Here is an 18,809-nt window from a genome sequence, read left to right on the forward strand (position 1 = left end):
TGTGGATGACATGAAATCTAATAATTTACATAAATAAAAGGGTCATATTTACGATAGTGATTGTTTTACAATCATAATTTATAAATTAAATGATTCAGATGCCTAATCATGTGTAAAAATCGGTGTCAGGAATCTAAGTTGTTTTGAAATTGTAATACACGAAATGAATGCGGCATACGGAGACTCAATGCCAAGGGTCAGCCCCTTAAGTCTTCAGAAGACTTGACGTCTTCTTCCACTAAAAACAATAGCACATATGACACAACATAGAAAACTAAAGAATAAACAACACGAACCCCACCAAAAACTAAGGGGTGATCTCAGGTGCTCCGGAAGGGTAAGCAGATCCTGCTCCACATGTGGCACCCGTCGTGTTGCTTATATGATTACAAATGAAATGTTTCTACATAAAATTAAGTTAAGTCATCAACCTATAATTATTGTCAATTCAAGATGAAAGCATGTTGTATTCCTTATTTCAAGTAAGATGGGACAGACATGGTTAGCTTGGTCATCAAACTTTGAATCATTTAGTGAGAGAACACTATTTACTGTTATATATACAGGGATGTCAAATGAAAAGCATCTGTATGAGGCATGTGAGTATTGGAACAAGTTGCACATTATGTACCAATAGGAATGCTTGTTGTCAATAAAAAAAAATAAAAAATAGGGATGATGTCAGTTTCAAAGCTATATATATATTTGAATCAGAGTGATTTTTATAATGTATGAGTTATCCTGTCCCAAAACAAGAATGGTCAGAGATTGTTTACTAGGACATATTATATATTTATTCGAAAGTATAAAAATCACATGGTTAAAAAAGTTTTCTGGTGTTATCTTGGGAACTCTAGAAATGACATTTCAAGACTTTTCCTGAAACATGCAAAATGCTTATTTGTTTTTTGGTACAAGGTTTAAAGAGGATTTAGCACTGATCAATTTTGAGTAAGCACATTAATAAATTTAACTTAAGGTAAAGCTAATTTCAATGTCTATTTAAAAAAAAAATATTACATTTTGATGCAACTAGCTAGAGGCACACAATATAGACAATCAATTTAAGTTAATACAGGTTCTATGTATTTGACAGTGGTTAAATATCAGATATAAACAACATTACCTTGTTTTCTACTACAGAAGTTCCCAATGATGAATAAGCTTGAAAATGGACTCCTTTTTCTTTACAGTAAGATATCAGATTATCTTGTACTAAATGTGGATGGTGTTCAATCTAAAAAAACAAAAATTACTCAATTTTTAAAAAACAACTAAAGGGGAGTCGGAGTGACTTAAAAGATTATTTGTTTAAAATAAATCTTTTTACATGTATGTATTTTAATGAAATGAATTTGAAAGGATATGGTATTTTCTGGTATTTAATGTTTATGTTTACACATTTTGTGTAAGTATCTATTCAAGGCTATTTATATCAATTCTTGAATTTTGCTTTTCGTTTTTGCATGAGTGATACATTTTCATGGAACCTGGGGGTAGCTGGTTTGGGTTGTGTGGTGTCTTGTGCTGTCCAGCCTTATTGTAATTCTTATTTTATTTTATTATACACTAGAAAAAACAAAAAACAAAAAAACAGCATGTGTATTACTGTTCCTCATCTCAGAATGAGCCCTCCACACGATGAAAAAGCTCTCACCTCAAATTCAAGACAGTCTTGTATAGTTTAATTTAAATGTAAATGAAAGAGTCTTGATGAGGTGCAAATAATGTTTTGTCTTTTTCTAAGTCAGGAAATCACAGCTTGGTACAACCAACTAGAGGCTGTGTAGCTCACCTTGGTATGTGTGGGCATATTAAACAAATTATACAGATGTATTCACGACAAAATTGTGCTGTGGTGATGGTTATGTGTTCGTAGGTCTTACTTTACTGAACAGTCTTGCTACTTACGATTTTTCTTCTTTTTTTTTTAACAGTTCTCATGTTTTATTGATAGTTTTTCACATTTGTTAGTTGATACATCAAATACCGGTACCTTATCCCGGCCTCGTTAACCGTTAGCAGTATATAATAAATTTTGTTAGTATTTGTTAGTTTAATTTGTGTTTGAAACATACATTTTTAATTATAATATAATCTGACTGATTGTTAGTCAATTACAAATAGAAAAAAAATACAATATAAGCATATATAATTGCAAATCATTCACATTTATAATTACGTAATTTTGTACCGTATTTGACCCTTACTTTAACATCCTCATTATTGAATCAATCTACCTGACACATATTGCTCGTTTAGAAAAATCGTGCAGATGTCTTAATGTGATCAGATAATCGTAACTTGACGTGATTGAGGGATAATATACTTCACGTGTTAATCTTTTCGCTTTTGGATTATTATCAAAAGGTGAGATATTTTATGTTTATTATTATAGAAATATGAATTTATTATCTTTGTACATAATCTGTACCTTATTGTGTTTTGATTTAAGTTTTAGAATAGGTGTAATTTAAGGGTTTTTCTTTACGGCCGCTGAGGTGTCGATTTTTATATTTTATAATCTAACAGTTTAAAGATTTTTTTGAAATTTGCGAATTAAATTACTTTTACTTTTTTTTACACATCTGTTAACTTCAAAATATAATTCAAATTCTTTTTTAAAGATATTGTATATTTCGGCGGATTTTGTTCTTTGCTCCGACGTGTAAAATGATTTGTAAATTGAGAAACCTATCAACGTTATAATAAGATTTATGTCATTATAATGTTGGTCTCCTATTTTATATCCAAAGACTATATCTATTAAGTTTATTTTCTTACAGAAGTTTATGATATTCATTTTTTCTGTTATTTTATTCCACAAATCTTTTAAAAATTTACAGTCGATAAAAAAATGTTGATAATTGTCTGTGCATTTGCATTACGATTTTTCTATAATAAACTTGGCCCTTTCGTTACAGAGGAGAAAATATTTTGTAAAATTTTACAAAAATTTACCAAGCTAATCAAAATTGTTAAAAATTGACTACAAAGGGCAATAACTCCTTAAGGGGTCAACTGACCATTTTGGTCATGTTGACTTATTTGTAGATCTTACTTTGCTAAACATTATTGCTGTTTACAGTTTATCTCTATCTATAATAGTATTCAAGATAATAACCAAAAAATGGCAAAATTTCTTCAAAAAAAAACAATTGGGGGGCAGCAACCTAACAACCAGTTGTCCAATTCATCAAAAAATGTCAGGGCAGATAGATATGGACTTAATAAACAATTAAACCTTGAAGCCCATCTTGGTTGGTTGGCCGGGTTACTGGACACATTTTTAATCTAGATACCCCAATGATGATTGTGGCCAAGTATGGTTATATTTGGCCCCGGTAGTTTCAGATGAGAAGATTTATGTAAAATTTAACAACGACGGACACAGGATGACGGCGGATGCCGGACACTGGACGCCAAGTGATGAGAAAAGCTCACTTGGCCCTTTTGGCCAGGTGAGCTAAAAATGGAAAATAAATATATATGAAGATGTTGTATTTATTGACATAAATTTCCTCCAAAGAAACCCAACTCCCAATGTGTTTAATTTGTAAGAACACTAATCCATTATACAGCGACTAATTTAACAAGAAATCTTACTAGAAACATACTGAAGCACATTTTAAATGAAGGGTGAAAGCTCTTCATTCTAGTAATGTGCACACAATCAACACTTTTACAACCCTATAAAATAACAGGCTAGGAGGGTCATGACAAATCCATTTCTATTATTCATTTCTTAAATTCATGAAATTAACCTGTGCATTTTATTGTGATGGCATGTGTCGATCATCATAAATGTTAAACTTCATTGGGATATGTAGGTTAATTTTAGTATGATGACTGCAAGCTTTGTTATCCAATCAAACTAACAGATTCTTTTGTGACATACATGTAAAGTAATTATTTCTATACAAGTTACAATTATTTTTTTCTCATAAGATTTATGTGCAAAGAATGGTAACCTATAAATTAAATTTTAAAACTATAGTTGGTGGTACTAATAATTTGTGAATAATAACAGGTTTATAAGTTAATAACTTTACAGAAATTCCATAAATACCTGGAGAACAGCTGGCACAACACTTGTCTCTAAAATTATATCCTCTATATGATGTTGAAGGAAGTTTGAAACACCTATGGCTTTCACTTTCCCTACAATTATAAAGCCAGTTCAACTTTAAATTTTCTAACCATTAAAATTCTTATTTAACATATATTATTATTCATAAAATAGGGAACATCATAAGAAAGGAATTCAAGGAACATAACATAAATTATTTAAACCTTTACTAGATTTTCTTTACCACTTATATTCATGTATTTTTTGTATGTGTGTGTGTCAATCATTGAAATACCAACCTTCTTCATGTAACTGTATCATGTCCTGCCAGCTCTGCAGTCGTAATTCCTTGTTGACTAGTTCCTTCGGTTTTTTACCCTGGGTACCAGGCCAGTGTATGAGATAGAGGTCCAGATAATCACACTGTAATCTTTGTATGGACTCAAGACAGGCTGTTCTACATTTGTCTTTCCCTTGATTTGCTGGACCTTAAAAAAGATTATTAGTAAGCTTGGGTGAGGAGATTTTTTTGAAAAAAATCATTGTTTTACCTCAAAGGTTTACAAAAACACAGAAGATATACATGATTTAAATTTACTAAAAATAAAGGTATATATAAAAATAAAAGTGGATGTTAGGTAATCATCAATAAAAAGGTAACCCTTAAAACAAGAGGTTACTTGAGGTCAACATGCATGTTTAGACCACTTGGTCTAATGAGGCACTTTTAATTAAATCTTTAAAAAAAAAAGCTGTTTTTATATATATATAAGAAGATGAGGTATGATTGTCAATAAGACAACCCCCCACAAGAGAACAAATGACACAGAAAATAACTATATGTACTATACAATGCTGTATGTCACTGTAAGGCCTTCAACAATGAGTTAACCATACCGCATAGTCTGCTATAAAAGACATTGAAAGGACTTTACTATTTTATAAAGTAAATGTACTTCACTTCTAATATACAGGCATTATATGCCCTCAATTTTAGAATTCATTCATAAATGTTTATATAATTCAAATTAAGAGTCAATTTGTGTACTATGTGTAAAAACCTCTGTGTGACTTTGAGATGAATTAGTGCTGTTCCTTTACTTTTTGTGTGTGTTTTTTTTTTTTTTGCTTTGCATGCACTGATTTTGTGTCATGGATGAATACACCCTTTGTTTTTCTGTTCAGAATAAAGTTGTCCCAATAGGTCAAATTGATTTAGTTTAGATAGCTGAGCAAGGAATCTAGCCAAAGGACCAACACTTCAAAATATGTTGCTTGCTGTTAAGTAAGAATCACATGTTTTTTTAAATGGGATTTTTTTTTTAGGGTATGAATTCATATTTTCATTTTTCATGGAAATGCACTTTCTTAACTTTTTATTAATATTCATGAAGATATTAAAAGAAAATTTCTATAACTTTATCATTTATCCACGAAAATTGACACCTACAAAAACTAGAGGCTCTAAAGAGCCTGTGTCGCTCACCTTAGTCTATGTGCATATCATTAACGAAGGACACACAGATGGATTCATGACAAAATTGTGTTTTGGTGATCATGATGTCTTTGTAGATCTTACTTTACTAAACATTCTTGCTGCTTACAACTATCTCTATCTATAATGATCTTGGCCCATCAGTTTCAGTGGAAAATGTTAGTAAAAATTTACAAATTTTATGAAAATTGTTAAAAATTGACTATAAAGGACAATAATTCCTTAGGGGGTCAATTGACCATTTTAGTCATGTTGACTGATTTTTAGGTCTTACTTTGTTGTACATTATTGCTGTTTAAAGTTTATCTCTATCTATAATAATATTCAAGATAATAACAAACTAGAGGCTCTAAAGAGCCTGTGTCGCTCACCTTGGTATGTGAATATTAAACAAAGGAAGCAGATGGATTCATGACAAAATTGTGTTTTGGTGATGGTGATGTGTTTGTACATCTTACTTTACTGAACATTCTTGCTGCTTACAATTATCTCTATCTAAAATGATCTTGGCCCAGTAGTTTCAGTGGAAAATGTTAGTAAAAATTTACAAATTTTATGAAAATTGTTAAAAATTGACTATAAAGGACAATAACTCCTTAGGGGGTCAATTGACCATTTTGGTCATGTTGACTTATTTTTAGGTCTTACTTTGCTGTACATTATTGCTGTTTACAGTTTATCTCTATCTATAATAATATTCAAGATAATAACAAAAAACGGCAAAATTTCCTTAAAAGTACCAATTTAGGGGCAGCAACCCAACAACCAGTTGTCAGGTCCATCTGAAAATTTCAGGGAAGATATATCTTGACATGATAAACAATTAAACTCCGTCAGATTTGCTCTAAATGCTTTGATTTTTGAGTTATAAGCCAAAAACTGCATTTTACCCCTATGTTCTATATTTAGCCTTGGCGGCCATCTTGGTTGGATGGCCTGGTCACCGGACACTTTTTTTAAACAACATACCCCAAAGATGATTGTGGCCAAGTTTGGATTAATTTAGCCCAGTAGTTTCAGAGGAGAAGATTTTTGTAAAAGATTACTAAGATTTACGAAAAATGGTTAAAAATTGACTATAAAGGGCAATAACTCCTTAAGGGGTCAACTGACCATTTCGGTCATGTTGACTTATTTGTAAATCTTACTTTGCTGAACATTATTGCTGTTTACAGTTTATCTCTATCTATAATAATATTCAAGATAATAACCAAAAACAGCAAAATTTCCATAAAATTACCAATTCAGGGGCAGCAACCCAACAACGGGTTGTCAGATTCATCTGAAAATTTCAGGGCAGATAGATCTTGGCCTGATAAACAATTTTACCCGATGTCAGATTTGCTCTAAATGCTTTTGTTTCAGAGTTATAAGCCAAAATCTTCGTTTTACCCTTATGTTCTATTTTTAGCCATGGCGGCCATTTTGGTTGGTTGGCTGGGTCACTGGATGCATTTTTTAAACCAGATACCCCAATGGTGATAGTGGCCAAGTTTGCTTAGATTTGGCCCAGTAGTTTCAGAGGAGAAGATTTTTGTAAAAGTTAACGACGACGATGGGAAAAAAAACATTACTTCTTTACCTCCCTTGACTGGTCATCTTTCTCAAGAGTAACTGATGCTAATAACTCCAGTTTTTTCCTTAGAAACCTCACTTTATTATCTCCCTTCCTTGGTTATCTCAGTAGAGAGTACTGTCAGTGTGCAAACACTTTTTTATTATCATACTTTTCTAGATATCTTTAAGTAAAGAGTTACTGATAGTTAACTCCATCTTATTCTCAAGAAACCTTACTTTATTATCGCCCTTCCTTGATTATCTTAGTATAGAGTAATTGTTGGCTAACTCCAGATTTTTTCCAATAAACCTTAGCTTACTTTATTATCGCCCTTCCTTGATTATCTTAGTAAAGAATAACTATTGGCTAACTACTGCTTATTCCCCAAGGACGCATTTCTTTATTATCTCCCTTGCCTGGTTATCTTATTTAAAAGTAAATGAGAACTTGGGTGAGGTGAGGGACTGTAACTTAGTCAGTCAGACATCAGAGCAATCTCATTATGAAGATGCAGCCAATACACAGTAATTGATCAGAATACAGTGTTTTACCTAGTTTACTGGTTATGAAAACATCTTTCCTTTGAAGTCCATGTTCAGGCAGCAATTCTTTTAAAGCTTCACCAATATCAGATTCATTTTTATAAACTGAAGCAGTATCTGTAACAGAGAGAAACATAGTATTTTTTTTATAAACTGAAGCAGTATCTGTAACAGAGAGAAACAGACTAAACATGTAAGTACTTTACTACATAGTCAGTCTGTCAAATTACACTTTTTAAGTTTAGTTGCTTCCTGATACTAGAAACTATCAATCACAAGAAAACTGTTCACTTTAATATTACAAAACATGGGTTCTATTTTATTGAAATTCTGTAAAAGAGTTTTTATGACATAAATATTTATAATATATGCTTATATTCATATGCCCATATTAGAGCATTTATAGACAGCATATTTTTGTTTTATACTCTTAATATTCAGAGCTATTTAAGAACTTTTCCTGGACTGGACTCTTCTATTGATTATGTTTATAATTATGCACTGAACAATATATTAAAAGGCAGAGGGTTGAAAGTTTGAAATTCTACTTTAACCAAGCCACATGCACCAGTCCAAAGTCACTAACCTTGAGAGCCGCTGCATATAATATAATTTAATGATTGTCTAAAGAAAACTGTGTATTCAGGATTAGAAGTGATTATAGGTGTTTAACATATTGTAAAAACATTTGTATATTGTTGAAGATTTTATTACATTCTCATAACATAACTACATATGTATATATATCATACCAAAGGACCTATAACCTGATTCCAAAGCAACTTGTAAACATCTATAAATCAAATCTCTTCCTTTTATCTTGAAGGTTCCCACTGAAATAAAGCAGTACTCAAAATGAAAATAAAATGTGTTTTACAGTATTGAAGCCCAAAGTTGTATGTCTGACTTATAATTAGCTATAATTAAATTAAGGAGGCTCGAGGGTATAAAAATTTCAGAAAAAAATTAAACATTTGTTTTTCATTACAAATTTTATTAATTATCTTTTGAAGTTGATACTTTATCATATGGTACAAAAAACATTCAAAACAATTAATTCGTGTTGGCCCCAGATGACTTTTAAAATGTAAACATCATTGAAAAACTTCCAAATTATCTCCCTTTGGTGGAAAAATGCCATTTTTGGGCTTTAAAATTGAAATATCTCTTTTAACTCATCGGTGACCTATATTTTTTAATATAATTTCGATATATGCTGTACTTAAACTAAATCATTGTAAAATTTGAGCGATTTCTGAAATAGTTTTTTTTTTTATTTCGATATTATCTTTATCAGTCAGGGGATTATTTCCATAAAGGTTGGAAGTTAGAGTTGTCTTTCTTTAATAATCACCTATTTAAGTAGTACAAATTAATCACTAGAAGAAGTGATTTAATATAAGTGTAGTTTTAAATATAGAATACTAATGATCCAGGGACTAATTATGTTTCTAAACTTATCAGAACCAACATCTGTGTTGTCTAGGATGACCAGGTCATTTCAGGTGATGACCTTGTACTGAATCTAGGATAATGACATAAAAATCACTTGTTTAAGTATCAGACCTCAATTTTCTTCCCAAAAATCACTTCTTTAAGTATCATTCTTTTAATAACCCCCACTAATTTCAACACCCCGAACAGTGAAATTTTTATCGCGAACAGTAGAATTTTATTACATAATCTGAAAGATGAAACCTTGAACTTCACAGGAAAAATACTCCCACTGCTGTGAAAAATCTTTTAAGAAAGTATCAGTACATTATGTACAGCCATTATTATAGCATTTTTTGAACTAAAATAGAATTTTCAGGTAAATGATAGCATCAAAGGCATAAACCTTGCTACTTAAAAGAAGCAAAAAGTTCATATTTTTTAATATTACTAATTAAAAGATGTTATTTAGACCATATGTGTTTAAAATTTTGAAAAAACTACAAAATCCCAATTTGTGACAAAACCTCGAATTTGCTACTCAAATAAGTGATTTAAAAATGTTATTTCAGTAAGTCCCCTGACTGTTTATTTCTCCTATTAGGTCAACAGAAAAAAAACACTTTTACAAAGATGTATGCTTCTTTCGAAGGCAGATTGTGAGCGCAAATGAACGGTGACCCCATTTTTTTATTTTATTTTCCTATTAACTATAAGATAAAGTTCATTTATAGAAAAATATAGAGAAATCCTATATAAATGATTTAGACCCGCGAACCCCCTTAAGACAACTATAAATTGTATTCTTCTACCTTAAAGATTTAATGTTAATAAGGATACCATGTTTAATGCTTTATCATACAAGTTTGTCATTTAAATTATAATGGTAATCTGTGGTGTTGTACTCAAAGTTATTCCATTACATTGAATAAATCAACCCACCTAGCTACATCTGCAACATTTTTCTTCTTCTTCAGATTGTATATTAACAACTGTTAGATGAGGGTACAAATGTTTATTACCGTCAGGCTACAGTTAGTGTCAAATTGATTAAGATTGTATATAGTCATTGCTAGTGCTTTGAGCCTTTGTCAAAATGTCCTTATCATAATTCGACAGAGATTTCAATAGTTATGCATGTTATAGTTGCAGCTCTACTATTTTTGGAAATAATTGATCATAATTTAATGCGATTCATCATAATCAATAAAATTTTATTGTCTTGGGGAAAGTGTATACATAACTTAAGGGACCAAAAATCACCGTTAACGTAATTAATTTTGAACTATCTTGTACTCTTAATCATCACGTAGGTACCCCCCATGTAGGTTAGTCCAAATAATAATGACGTCTTTAAAGGCTATTTAAAAAAAAAAATCAGTGAACCTTTCAAGTCATCATAATTGTTTGGACTAGTGGTAATAAATGTACCCCTGACACCCATGCATGCATGTATTTGTATCTTTGGCTTTTTGTATTGTCATAAGAAACACATTGTATTATCTTACTTGTCTAAATATCTTATAATAAAGAGTAACTGATATTTAACTCCAGCTTTTTCCCAAGAAACATTACTTTATTATCTCCCTCCCTTGGTTATCTTAGTAGAGTTACTGATGGCTAACTACAGCTTTTTTTCCAAGAAACCTGGTTATGTTAGTAAAGAGTTACTGTTGGCTAACTCCAGCTTATTCCCCCAGATGCATTTCTTTATTATCTCCCTTGCCTGGTTATCTTATTTGAAAGTAAATGAGAACTTGGATGAGGTGAGGGACAACAGTAACTTGGGCAGTCAGACATCAAAGCAATCTCACTAAACTCAGAGAAATATTTTGAACTTGCATTTTGAATCATATTTTAGTTCACACTTTGCCCGGGAAAAAATGGCTGCCATTATATTTTAGCATACATTTCCCCCTTGCCTCTACCTAACACATTGTACTGTATATCGATATAAATATTACAATTCAACAGAGATTATTTTGCCATTTTCCTTAAAAAAATTTGCGTGAGAAATTCGTCAAACTTAAAAATTTCATTGTAATAACAACCTCTACTGGTCTTAAACAGAGCCTTCCAATGTGGGAATATCCACGATGTGTCAGCTCTCTAGGACTCTTTTCTGATCAACATCTCTTAAGCGTATCATTTCGATTTAAACTTCAGTTCCCCATTCTCCATTCATCAGTTCATATTCATATTCACAATTACAAGTCTCCGCTCACCTGGACCATCATAGTTAATTGACTCTTCCTGTCTGCCTGCCTCAGAAAAATTTATTATCCATAAAAGAACCTATTACAACACAAGATATTTATGTCGGAAAAAAAACTTCAAAAATATTTAAAAAGACCACCGCCTTCTATCATTGGCACCAAAACTCATACTCCAGTAGTCCTCACTGACAGCAAAGATTTAATCTGTGAGATCAAGTATCTAACCAAATTGAATTGGAGATCAGATGGTGGTGTAAGTCATCTCGTACATCAGTCAAAGGGTACGACTGGCTTAAACAAAACATTGCCCAACAAATTGGTCAGCTGGATAATATACACCTCTACGTCTGGCTAGGCACCTGTGACCTTACAAACTCCGACAGGAAATTCATCTCACTCTACAGAAGAGAACAAAATACAACAAATAACTGATACATTCCAAGAAATAGTAGAACTTTTGAAACCATATCCTGCCTGTAATATTACATTTTTAGAAATTCCTCCATATTCGATACTTGATTTCCACACATACAAAAAGCACGACAACCCGTCAACCTTCAAACATCAAGAGGAACAACTAATTAAAAAAGTAGAAGAACTCAACAGCTGCATTCGCTATATAAACTCAACTTTAGACACCTTCTCTCCAAATTTCGCAAAAGACATCAGCCATCATCATCAAGAAAAAACCTCAAAATCCAAAAAATTAACCACCAGAGATAAATACTTTTTTGATCTATACAGGGATGGAATTCATCCAAAGCAGACCTTGTCAAAGTTTTGCTTAGAAAATTGGCAAATCAGGTACAATATACAAATACAGTGCTGGGGTTGATATTATAGCCAATGGTGGGAACATCCACGACGTGCTCCCTGACTCAGCCTCTGCACCTCAATCCAAGCAGCAGAGCCTTCCAACAGTGGGAATATCCACGATGTGTTGGTTCTACTGGCCATTTGCCACTTTTATACAAACCTACTCCATGACTTGAAAACTGGTGTCTCATCTACCTGCTATACATAATCCTGTATAATTCCTTCTAGGCTTCATAATAGCAATAGACAGCAAACTCCTGAAGAAGTGATAACAAAACATAGGCATCAGGTAAATGAGAACATGACAAATGTACAGCAAATTCAGAGCAAAGAGGGATCTCCACTATTTAACTCACCGGGTGATATCCCATGTGATTATTCTGCAGACTTATCTCCTCCTGATGGCAAACATCCTATGCAAACCATATCGTCCTCAAACTACCCTCCTCAATCAGATACAGCAACAGTTGTAACCTCCAGGGTCTGTCTTCCAACAACAATTGTGAATGATCCTGAACCTGTAACATCTAACAACTCTTTTTAAGGGCTCATCCAAAACAACATACCACCCGATCTAGGCCTAGGCAAAAACCGGCAAAATCACCATCTCTAAAACCAACTTCTCATATTAATGCTGAAGAACATCTTAGATTTACAACAATTAATATGGAAGGGAAGGGAAATGCATTATTTAGAAACTCATTAGAATCATCTTCTGACATTAATTGTATCCAAGAACATTGGTTATATGAATTTCAAAATCAATCATTATGTAATGTTCTACCAAATATGGATATGTTCACTAGATGCAGTGATACAAATGAGGAAATTTCAAATTTTAATCGGCCAAGAGGCAAAGGTGGTGTTGTAATAGCTTGGAAAAGATTCTTGACTCCATCCATCAGTGAAATACCATCGGGAAACAACAGGATACTGTAAACCAACTTATTTTCACGGATACTTTATTTCGCGTTTTACCCTTTCTAGACCACTTCGCGGGTATTTAATTTCGCGATTTTCTGATTTACTTGATGAGGTTTAATAAGTAATAATGGAAGTTTTAATATTCGCGACGATTTAAATTCGCATTTTTTTTTCTACTCGCGAAAGTCGCGAAAATAAATCGCTCCCGAAAATAAGTTGGTTTACAGTAATTGCAATTGAGCTGAAATCACCAATGAAGATATGCATCATTTGTGTATACATCTGACATACATGCCTACAAACAACTCTGGGGACTATAATAAGTATCTAGAATACACAGAGAGTCTTGATGTTATTAGCTCACTTCTATCAATGTACTCAGTATCACATAGAATCATCATAATTGGAGACTGCAATGGCACTTTAAAACAGTCCAGAAACTATAACAAACACGATTTACTTCTGCAAGCCGCCTTTGTACATGAAATGAATTTTCAATCTCATCCGCTCTGAGAAATCAACTTTTTTTCATCATTCTGGAATGTCAACCTCTCAAATTGATTATATCTTGCACATTGCCACAACTGCCTTTCTTTCAGACTACAAGATCCATGACCAATGTCACTCCAATACTTCAAGCCATGTTGCCGTGAGTGCAAAGATGAATGTTAAATCAAAACCAACGAATAAAGCAATCAAATCAGGCTATGTCAGTAAATTCAAACTACAGTAAAAAGATATAGATAATGAAACATATCATAATCATATAAGTAATGAACTCTCTCAGCACAATATTGAAAGTCACTCGATAGAAGAAAGCATTAACTTCCTGTGCAACTGTCTTAAAAAAGCTGCTACAGTTGCTGTACCATCAAAGATCATCAAATTAAAAGGTCCACATTTCAAGGCATCTCCAACCACTCTTATGCTGCTCAAAACTAGTAAAGAAAAATATCAACTCTGGAAATCTCATGGCAAGAAAAATTATCATCTCAAAACAGACAAAATACTGGCGCAACGAAATCTTCGCAAACAACTCCGAAAGGAACAGTATGTGGATAGAACCCAATTCTACAATGAATTAATGGACAATCTAAGCAATGATATGTTTCATAAACTCATTTGACGTAACAGAGGCCCCAAAAATAAAAATGCAATCTGTATAATAGAAAATGGCAAGCACTACTATTCTGGAACTGACCAAACAAACAGCTTCTCTAGATACTTTGAGGACTTGGCTGTTCAGAAACAGTCTTAGACTTAAAATTGGCACAAATTATGTTGGCTGCCCAACTTGTGCGGACGACATAGCCGTCTTAAGCAACAATCATCAGGAATTACAATGCATGCTCTCTGTTGCAACTCATCATGCCAGACAGTCAAGAGTAACAATAAATCCTACCAAAACTAAAGCTGTCATCCTCAACAAACCGAAAAAGATAAACAAGTCTGACTTAAACTGGACCCTAGGCAACACCCTTGTTTATCCATCAGAAGACACAACACATCTTGGCTTAATAAGAGCAGAATTGAAGGAAAACAATCTAAATATTGATGCACGCATCAGCATTGCAAAAAGAACTCTATACTCTCTGATGAATACTGGTTTACATGGAACAAATGGACTAAACCAGCAGACATCTTACAAGGTATATCAGAGCTATGTTATTCCCGGATTGATATATGGAATGGAAATACTCCCTCTTAACCAAAGCCAACTTGATATCATGGCCCGTTTTCACACAAAAACATTGTGAAAAATTCAGTCTCTACCTACACGAACAGCCACTGGATCAGTATTTATGCTGCTGGGAGTGCTAACAATTGAGGCAGAAATACATAAAAGGCAACTTTTATTTCTATACAGTGTTCTCTCATGTAACAACTCAACAATTCAAGGCTTAGTTGACAGACAAGTCATCATGAATATTGATAACCATCTCAGCTTCTTCTGTAAGGTCACAGGTGTACTAACTTTATATGATCTGCCAAGTATATCTAAACTAGTCAAAATTTACCGTCAAAATTAAAATGGAAAGCAACAGTTAAATTAGCAATTAAGGATTATTGGACTAAAACTCTCATTAAAGAAATAGAAACAAAGTCTTCATTAACATATTTTAAAAGACAAAACCTTGATAAGAATTGGACATACACATCCGGTTTGGACCAGCCTTTCTTCAACTGTCTCGGGTGTTAAAAAGGGAGCGATAAAAGTTCGGCTATTAACTGGGACTTATTTACTTGAATCTCACAGATCTAAATTTAGTGGTGGCAGGGAGTCGGCATTACGTAAATGCTGTGGAACATCAGATGAAGTTATAATTCATTTCCTACTGTTGTGGCCGGTTTTACACCAGCAGAGAAAAGAAACATTTAGCAAACTCAAGTCTTATGTGATTTCAGTTACTGGCACAGGATATTGGTCTAAGCAATTTAAAGGACATTTGGATCAGATAAAACTTATTGTCGACAGCTCTTTTCTACTGCCATTGCTTAGAAATAGGACTGAACTGGACAAAATTCAAAGATTAGCTACGGACATGTGTTATAGACTCCATTCTCAGCGTGTATGGAAATTACAAGGAAAATAATAACTGTATACTTGTAGTTAAATATGTTTAGACAATACATTCAGTGAAATAAGGAAAGATATGAAATGAACATTATGTACATATGTGTATAGGTAGAGGCAGGGGTGTCCTGCTTTCCATTGTATAAAGCACCCTATATTTTTAGATTTTAGTTGTGTAGAGTAAATCTTATAAATAAATATTGGTAGGGACTAGATATTTTTAACTTTTAATTGTGTAAATTATTTTATCAGTCCTTAAATATTTTAGATTTTATCCATGTACTGAGTGAATCTAATTTTTTTAAAGTTATTTGTGGAAAACTTTTAGTGCATACTATATAAGTTTTAATTAACTCCTGTCTGGATAATATCCTTTGAGGTGTTCCATAATTGGAAGGATGATTTACATTTTATATGTGAATGCAACCTCTATCAAGACGAGAGGGAAAAGTTTTATGATGACATTGTTAATATTATACCATGTTTTTGTAGTTTAGATAACTTAAGTTACTTTGATTAATTCTAATGAACTGTACGGAGACTGATGTTCTCATCAGATTTCTTATATATATAGACAATTGTATTTTGATTAAACATTCATCAGTGGAAATAATACACCTTATCGCTATTTGTCTGCCATTACTTGATATCACACAGGTTCCCGTAAAACTTTGACGTCATAATACAAAATATCTGACTCCACAATGGAAAAGTGATTGTTGTATGCGTCAAAAGTTCAAGCGGCCGGGTCAGCAGGGATTAGCGATAAGGTGTATTGCATAATATTGAAGAGTGAGTGTCTCTTGCTTGTTATAAGTGTCAAAAGTGTTGGCTGTTATGTGTTATTGTTGTTTTGTTTTGTATATGTTTTTATATGTGTTCATGTGTTTCAGCGATGATCCTTTAGTACTGGATTTTATACTGAATAAAATTAGTTACTTAGTTAGTTTACAGAGGATGGTAAAGGGGGGGTACTTGCACGAAAAAAACGTGAAATAAGACATTATTTCACGTTGAACGTGAAATAATTTCTGTAATGAACGTTGCACGAAAAATAAATACTTTTATGTGAACCTTTTAATTTTTGTGACTGAATCACTGTCTTCTTGTATATATTAACTCTTTGTTTTACTTGATATTCCCGATTTAGTATAAAAATTTATGATATAATTGGTTTACGGTTTTTAAAAAGTATTTCTTGATGATCCCTGTCAAGTGTTTGAATTTTATTTGAAAAAAAACGTGCACGCAAAATAAGACTTTGAAAATCACGATGCACGTAAAATTAAATAAGCAGAACACGTTGAACGAGGCACCCGTCTTGCACGACTGAACGTCAAATAAAAAAGTAAAAACACGTTGAACGTGAAATAAAAAACAGCGATCACGTTGCACGAAAATAACCCTTTACCACCCTCTTTACATATAGAAGAAAATTGTTAGATTGCATTTTATGGTATAATCTAATTTGTATATATATATATTTCCTAGAGAGGAAAGATACTGTCCTGTCTGTAAAAATGGGGAAATTGAGGATGAACAACATTTCTTATTAAAAAGTAATAGATATACCTCAAAGCGAGAAATATTAGAAAATAAAATAAAGTTATATTTCAAATACAGCGTAACATTACCGCTGATGAAAAAATATCTCTATTGGTCAATAATAGCTCAGCATTATTACTTAAGACTGTCTTCCTCTTTCCCCTGCTTTCATGATATTCATGTATTCATGAATAAAGTAGAATATTCATGAATATTCATGAATATTCCACTTCCATTCATGGTTACTATTCCAGTGTCAAAATTATTCATGAATATGAAACATGAATTAAGTGGAATATACATGAATTCTTAATAACTGTTTGGAGACAACAAATAAATGTTCTTAAAATGCTAGTCACTTACTATATCATAGTATAATCAAGTTTCCTTCATTCAAAATTGTTTTTTTGTGGTAATAAAACCCTTTTTGTCAATATGAATAAACATGAATAAGAATGAATGTTTGGACTTAGAATTTTTTTGCATACATTTCATGAATAAGAATGAATAATGAGGAATAAATTTTGGACTTAGAATATTTTTTCCATTGTGTGACAAACATGAATAAGCATGAATAAAGCTGCATGATAATAACTCAGAACTATTTGTGGTAAACGGCATAAAAATTGATAATGAAATTTGTTCTAGGACTTTTGTATGCGTATATTTTTACTTGATTGTTGATGCGGAATAACATACATGTACATGTATGTATTCCACAGTTAAATGAAAAAAATATATGATAATTTTAATAGATAGCTCATGTAGGTGATATTCATAACATCTTCATACAAAACACTGCCCCTGCGAGATGAAATTCATGAACTGATGAACCACCATGAACTGTTCATGAATGTTCATGAACAATGCATGACTGTTCATAATGAGTTCATTAAGTTTCGTTCATGAATTTAGTTCATGAATAGTTCATAAAATGCAGTTCATGAATATTTTCTGAACTTTAATGAACTGTAAGTCAGTTCATAATGTTCATAAATTGTTCATAACACATGTTCATGAACATTTTATGAACTTTAATGAATAAATGAATACATAAAGTTTATAAAAAAATTCATAAATTTGACTGTCATACAAGTTCTCATAAAATTTGACATCCATTACATTGTATCATGACATCACAATTAAAGTGCTTTTAGCATGACCTCTAGTTTATTCATTTACAGATCTTGAGATCATTTTGAGACAAAATTCAGTTGAATAGCAAAAGTGTAAATACATGTATGAGGGGGAGGACAGGGGTAAGGGAGACAGGGAGGAAGGGTGTAGGAGAAAGGAGAAAGGGGGTAGGAGAAAGGAGAGGAAGGCTGGGAGAAAGAGAAAAAGTTGGAGAAAAAAAATAAAATATGAAAAAATAAAATATCTCTCTTTTTTGTGGTAAATTAAAGAAAATAAAATAATCATTAAAAAAAAATCATTTAACAACAGATATAAGCTCAGCACCTTTTTCTTTTTTTCATACTATGCCAGAAGAGTGTTACATTTTTAGAGTCATACAAAATTTGGGACTCACTTTGAAGTTTTGTAACTTACTTTGAGCTGGAGATGTTTCTCATGTTTCGTTTTTACAATCATGACAAATTTGGTAAACTTAATTTCTTTCTTCTAAAGATGTAA

The 18,809-nt window shown here is 32.3% G+C and overlaps 1 protein-coding gene across 4 annotated transcripts in view; it reads right to left on the minus strand.

The window, feature by feature from the left end:
• LOC139513787 (glyoxal reductase-like) overlaps window positions 1–18,809 on the minus strand; it is a 31,813-nt gene that overhangs the window by 10,173 nt on the left and 2,831 nt on the right. For all 4 annotated transcript variants that reach the window (XM_071302588.1, XM_071302590.1, XM_071302589.1 and 1 more), the window contains exons 2-6: window positions 8,417–8,497; window positions 7,674–7,781; window positions 4,369–4,557; window positions 4,070–4,161; window positions 1,127–1,237 (exon numbers count right to left, since the gene is read on the minus strand). In XM_071302588.1, coding sequence (XP_071158689.1) covers window positions 1,127–1,237; window positions 4,070–4,161; window positions 4,369–4,557; window positions 7,674–7,781; window positions 8,417–8,497 — 581 coding nt within the window. The remainder of the gene's footprint in view (window positions 1–1,126; window positions 1,238–4,069; window positions 4,162–4,368; window positions 4,558–7,673; window positions 7,782–8,416; window positions 8,498–18,809) is intronic.

Source organism: Mytilus edulis, chromosome 2, assembly GCF_963676685.1.
Source record: "Mytilus edulis chromosome 2, xbMytEdul2.2, whole genome shotgun sequence".
Taxonomy (NCBI): Eukaryota; Metazoa; Mollusca; class Bivalvia; order Mytilida; family Mytilidae; genus Mytilus; species Mytilus edulis.